Source organism: Carettochelys insculpta, chromosome 22 (assembly GCF_033958435.1).
Source record: "Carettochelys insculpta isolate YL-2023 chromosome 22, ASM3395843v1, whole genome shotgun sequence".
Classification (NCBI taxonomy): Eukaryota; Metazoa; Chordata; order Testudines; family Carettochelyidae; genus Carettochelys; species Carettochelys insculpta.
In genome coordinates, this window is record NC_134158.1 from 21,542,369 (window position 1) to 21,548,495 (window position 6,127).

Sequence of the window (6,127 nt, forward strand, 5' to 3'; positions counted from 1 at the left end):
CCCCTCTGTGGAGGCAGACAAGCCAACATCACCCAGCCGCTTGCTTTATACCCTTTGGCCTCTGCTAAGCAACACCCCCCAGCATCCTGCAGGATTTTCAAGCCAACTGAAATTCACAACACAGGTTAATACGCCAGCTCTACAAACACAAGCACACGACTGAAAGGCACCAGGGCTCCTGGGGCAGGCCCCACCCCAGCCAAACCTGTAAAGCACTCGCCTGCTGCCTCAGTTTACAAAGGACACTCAACAAGCCATGCCCAGCCACGGAGGTTTAGGTCCTTCCACCAGTTTCTTCAAAAACAAGGATCCCATAAGTGCCATGGCAAAAACTTGCAGCACACCCTGCTGCGGGATGTGTTAAGTGCACCATGGGACAGTCCCAGTCCCCAAGAACCACCTTATTTATAACGAAGCACGTTCCTTCCCAGAACACAAGAGCAAGCCCCTCCCCCCCCCTCTATCCACTAGACACCACTCCCCTTGTAGAGCCGGGAACAGAACATGGGAGTCCTGGCTCCCAACCCCACCACCCTGCTCTAACCACTAGTCAACTCTCCTCCCAGAGCTGGGGATACAACCCAGGAGTCTTGGCTCCCAGCCCCCTCTGCTCTAACCCACCAGACCCCACTACCCTCCCTGAGCTGGATGGGACCAGGCGCCCAGGGATCTGCACCTCTGCTCAGTGGCAGTTGGGAGCAGCAGCCCCCCTGTGCCCCAACATTCTGCACAGGGGGCTCTGGAGTCCTGCAGTATTTGTCCCCCAGATGCGCTGCCCGACCCCCTGCCTCCTGTGGGGGGGGGATGCTCCCAGCCGAGAGGGAGCAAGCTTCATTTCTTCTTTTTGCCCCGCCGGCCCCAGCGCTGCTGGCCACCTCCCCCCTCACGCCTCTTCTCCCAGGTGGGCATGGGGGGCTCGATCTCATTGGGGCGCCCGCCCCGGTCTGGGACGCCGCCCATCAGCACCTGCCAGGAGGAAAGACAAGGCTGAGTTAAAAGGCACGAGTGACACCAGCTGGCCGTGGAGCCCCTGATGAGGACTAAGGGGGGTGGGAAGGGCCCAGCCCAGCCGGCTCTCTGGCTCTGGTGAGATGCGGGGGGGGGGGGGGGGGGGGGGAGGGGCAGAGTGACCCCCCCCGCGTGGCTGCCCAGCAGCACGTCTCCCCCGAGGCAGGTGCCCAGCTACCTTGTTGATGGCGCAGCTGGTCCGGTGGCGGCAGTGGCCGCTGCTGGTACTGACGATGCGCGAGGTGTCCTCGCGGGCAGCCAGCAGCCGGGCCAGGGTGACGCCGGAGACGGCCAACTCAGCCTGCTGCAGCGAGGAGATGGCAGCCAGCAGGGCGGCGCTGTGGGCCTGGGGGAGAGGGAGAAATTCACTCCTGGGGTCCCCCACACCCACCAACTCCAGGCAGGAGCCAGCGCCCCCCTAGAGGGGAAAGGCCCCAGGGCCCGTCCTCCCAGCCCACCAGTCACCGCCCTGGGACCAGGTGGGAACTGATGCCCCCTGCACCTCCACAAGTCAGGCAGTCCCACCCGGGGGCCAGCTGGGAGCCAGACCCGCCCCCCCCAGCCAGTGTCCACCCTGGGGCCAGGTGGGAGGCAGCGCCTCCAGAGGGGACTGGCCCTGCTCCACTCCCCAGCCAGCCAGCCCCTGCTCTGGGAGCCAGAGCCCTTCCGAGGGGAAAGCCCCCCGCCGCCAGCCAGGCCTCCCCCTCACCTGCGCCCGCTCGGACCAGTGGAAGGACTGCAGGGTGACGCAGAAGCGGGAGATCATCATGCGTTTGCGGCACTCGTACTCGGCACGCAGGGCCTGCTGGATCCCCTCCAGCACCTCCTAGGCGGGAGGCACCGAGACCCCAGCTCAGCCTCAGGCCGCCAGAAAGCTCCCCCGAGCCCCGCGGTGCTGCCCCCACCGCCCCGACTGGGGAGAGACCTCAGGAGTCCTGAGACCGGCCCCCCGCCCCGAAGGCCAGGAGTCCTGACCCGCTAATAAAGGCCTCTCCAAGCTCTATGCAGTGCAGAGGGGCAGGGCTCTGCAGGTCCGGCAATGGGGAATTAGGGACTGGGACTCCCTTTGGCTGCTTTTGAACCCTGCTGGGAGCTGCCCCGTACCCATTGCTGAGCCGTCAGCGGCACCCTCAGCAGCGGCGCCATCTCCTGGTGGCCGTTGGGCAACGCCGACAGGGCCTCCGCCACCTAGGAGGGAAGAGCGCGAGCTCAGCTGGCTAGGCAAAGGCGGCAGCCCACGGGCGGTTCCCCCCATGGCCTGCCCTGCAGTGGGGACCCGGCAGCTTGAGAGCCGGCACGGTATGGCCTTGGGGCTGCAGCCAGCCGCCCCCGCCCCCACTGAGGCTGGATTGGAGCCAGCGCCCCCAGAGGAGACAGGCCCGTGCCCCACTCCCTGCTCCAGCCAGTGTCTGCCAGAATACCAGACTGGAGCTGCTGCCCCTGAAGGGAGAAAGGTCCCAGGGTCCCTGAAGCTCCCCAGCAATCAGCGTGTCTGGCTCCTCACCTTGGATTTTATGTCCCCCAGGAGCTGGGGGCCAGGGCAGGACAGGGCCAGCTCTGGACCCCCCAGCGCCTGGCAGATGAGCTGCAGCTCCTGGCGGGCCGCGGCAGCCGCCTCTCCTGGCTGCGGCAAGAGGGGATGTTTGCGGCTCAGGAGCCGGGCGGCCTGCAGCTCCGAGCTCAGAAAGTCTTGGGAGAGAACAGGGGGTGAGAGACGGGGCACCTCCGGCAGCGCCTGGCAGAGCAGAGGGGACGCGCCCTCCGGAGAAGAGGGGGTCACCATCTGGTCCAGCAGTCCAATTTTCCACCTCCAGACCATCTGCTTCGCCCTGCTTTCCCTCCAACAACTGGGAGAAAACCCATGAGTCTCGGCGCCCAGACCCCTGCTCTAACCACTAGACCCCGCTCCCCTCCCAGAGCCGGGGGAACCCAGGAATCCAAGCTCACAGCTGCCACTGTGTCGTCATCCCCCCTCCCCGCCACTGGGCCTCACCCCCTCCCAGAGCTGGGAGAAAACCCAGGAATCCTGACTGCCAGCCCCCCCCATTCTAACTACTGACCCCCGCCTCCCTTCCCAGAGCCGGGGCAACCCAGGAGTCCTGGCTCCCAGCCCTGCTGTTCAGAGGACAAGAGGCCGATCTGCTGGGGCCCTTCCCCCCATGACCTACACAGCAGCTGGAGGCAGTTGTTGGTGCTCCCCAACCGGGCGGTCACAGCCCCAGTGGTGAGCGCAGGGTAGGGGCAGTGCAGCTCCTGCAGCAGCCCACTCAGCTCGATCTGGAAGGTCTCGGCGTCTTCGGGGCCTGTCCCGGAACAGGAGAGAGCGATGAACCCTCAGCCCCCGGCACGCGGCCCCCTGAGCGGGACGTCTCCACAGCCAACAACTTGCTATTGCAGGAGCTCACCTGCTGGGGAGGCAAACCCCCTGCGGCTGGGGAGGGGAAATAGGGCCTATCCCCTGGGGCACTGGCTCCTGGTAGCCCCCGGGCAGGGCACTGCCTGGCTCAGGAGGGTGGGGAATGGGATTATACTGGTACTAAACCTTTGGCTCACTAATTAAGGCGTCTCTTCCTCCGTGACATCCGGCCACAGCCAGTTCCACAGGCTAAGGACTCGCTCTGGAGCGCATCTGCTCCCCTCGACCGCAGCCACTGGGCGCCCCACCCTGTATCTACTCTCACAGCCCGGCTTGGGAGGAGTGGCAGGGCAATTATCCCTCTTGCACCACCAGGGAAACTGAGGCACCAAGCAACTGTGACTTGGCCCAGGTCACAGGGAGTCTGGCAGAGCCAGGAACTGGTTCCAGGCCTCCGACCACAGGGATACGCTTCCTCTCCAGGTGCAGGGCTGCCGCCGGTATGATTGATCACTGAGTTATAATGAAGCTGGGGGACTCTGCTGGCTGCGGAGCTCCCCCATCACTTGGGGGTGGTGTTGCAGAGGGTACCTAGGGCTCAGGGGAAAGGCCCCGTGTCCTACTCCCCACCCTGCAGGCCACTCACCACTGGTGGGGCTGATGTTCTCCTCCAGGGGGCAGAGGGCATGGAGCTCTGCCACCAGCCAGACGCAGAGTGCGGTGAACTCGGGGCTCTGCACCCCAGCCTCGGCCAGCTGGAGAAAGGTCTCCTTGGAAAGCGGTCCCAGGCACCTGGGCGCACGGAGCCCAGATCAGAGCCTCCCCCGCAGACACGGCAGCTGAGCCCAGATCCAGCCCTAGTGCCCCCACGGCCCCCGCGTGCCTCGGCCTCAGCACGTCACCTATCCCCCCCACTGCACCTGCCTCTCCGCTCCGTCCTGCCCCACCTCAGACCCCAGCACCCTGCTCCCCCCACCCTCCCTCTGGGCTGCTCCAGTGCTTCCCAGACTCCCACTGCCACAACCCTGCAGCCTTGCCCTGCCCCCGCCCGCATAGCCCTAGCCCTCCCCCCCTCTCTCTCTTTCTTTCTCTCCACCCACAACCCTGCCCCCTGCCCCCTCCCCCATCCCCACAGCCCTCCCCTCCCCTCCCCCACAACCCTGCAGCCCTGCCCCGCCCCCGTAGCCCTAACCCTCCCCCCCCCACAACCCTGCAGCGCTGCTCCGCCCCCACAGCCCTCGCCCTGCCCCTCCCCCAAACCCTAACCCTCTCTCACAACCCTGCAGCCCCGCCCCCGTAGCCCTAACCCTCCCCCACAACCCTGCAGCCTTGCCCTGCCCCCGCCCGCATAGCCCTAGCCCTCCCCCTTCCCCCCCCTCTCTCTCTCTCCCTCCCTCCACCCACAACCCTGCCCCCTCCCCCACAACCCTGCAGCCCTACCCCTACCCCTACCCCAACCCCAACCCCAACCCCACCCCTACCCCTACCCCGCCCAGCTGCGCTCCATGGCCCGCGTCGGCTCAGACCCGAGCGAGATCTCAGCTTCCGGCCTGCACAGATAAGCCCCGCCCCCTCTGCCTCCCGATTGGCTTGTGTCGTCGTGGGCGGGACCCGCGGGCTAAACGCTGATTGGCTGAAGGTAGAACACCCCCCTCCCGGCCGATCGGAGCCTTGCTCTTCCCTATGCTCCGCCCGCCAGTCACTCCCTCGTCCAATCAGAACTTCCCTTTCAATATCACCCAGGGCCCAGCCAATTAGAATCTCCTCTACCCACATAACCCGCTTGACAGCCAATCAGAGCCTCCCTTTCAATATCACCCAGTTCCCAGCCAATCAGAGACACCTCATCCCATATAACTCGCCTCCCACCCAATCAGATCCCTTCCACCCCCATATAACCCCCCAACTAATCAGAGCCTCTTCCTCCCATATAACCCACCTCCCAGCCAATCAGAGCCTCTTTCAACCAGTCTTCCCTTCCCCTACCACCAGCACCCTGGACAAGCCAAAGCCTCGTCCTCCTCCACGGGGAGCAGATGCTGCTGGTTTTGTGCCAGCCCCCCAGCTCCTACCCCCTTGGCACCACAATCTACTCCCCACATTGGGCCCCACTCCAGGGACAGCCGCATGTCTGCCCGGCGCTGACCTACCTGCCACGCCAGCGCCAGCGCCAGCACCATGTCCGCAGCCCTGGTGGGCAGGAGGGTGGGTGTTTTCCCAAGCTAACGGGCATGATTTAACACCCCACCACCACCACCACCTTCTCCCAACAGGCACGCTAGGTTTGGGATTGTTGCCTGGCTCCCAAGCCAGCCAGGTGGCCTTTGGGCAGGGTACAGCAGCTTCTTCCCACCACCAGGGGCCTTCCTGTGCGCACGGCAGCTGGCGTTTCAGGAGAGCGTTGTGACTGTCGGAAGAGGACTAGAGGAACACCACCAGGTAGCAGCAGTGTTGGCAAAGCACAGCCCTCAATGCCCCAGCTCTTTGAATTCCTTCTCCCTGCTCCTCTCTAGTGCCTGTCAGCTGGGGTATGTTTCCAGTACTGTACAGTACTGTCTCCAGATCTGCAGAAGTGGGTCTGCCCCACCAAAGCTCATCACCTAATAAATTATTCTGTTAGTCTTTAAACAAGCTACACGACTGCTGCTCTGTGTTCTTAGGATACACACTAACACAGCCACCTCTCTACTACTGTCAGCTGGAGAGCACTTTACGAAGAGGGTGGTTTTATCCCCATTTTATAGAGGGACAATCTGAGGCACA

The 6,127-nt window shown here is 64.3% G+C and overlaps 1 protein-coding gene across 1 annotated transcript; it reads right to left on the bottom strand.

Annotated features, from left to right (window-relative positions):
- On the bottom strand, positions 1–4,927 carry FAM98C (family with sequence similarity 98 member C). The gene is made up of 8 exons (XM_075016526.1): positions 4,852–4,927; positions 4,011–4,156; positions 3,177–3,311; positions 2,513–2,697; positions 2,113–2,196; positions 1,718–1,834; positions 1,187–1,354; positions 1–966 (listed from the first exon to the last, which is right to left on the bottom strand). The coding sequence occupies exons 1-8, from the start codon at positions 4,869–4,871 to the stop codon at positions 832–834; spliced, it is 990 nt and encodes a 329-aa protein (XP_074872627.1). The 5' UTR covers positions 4,872–4,927; the 3' UTR covers positions 1–831.
- Between the last annotated feature and the right edge of the window lie 1,200 nt (positions 4,928–6,127).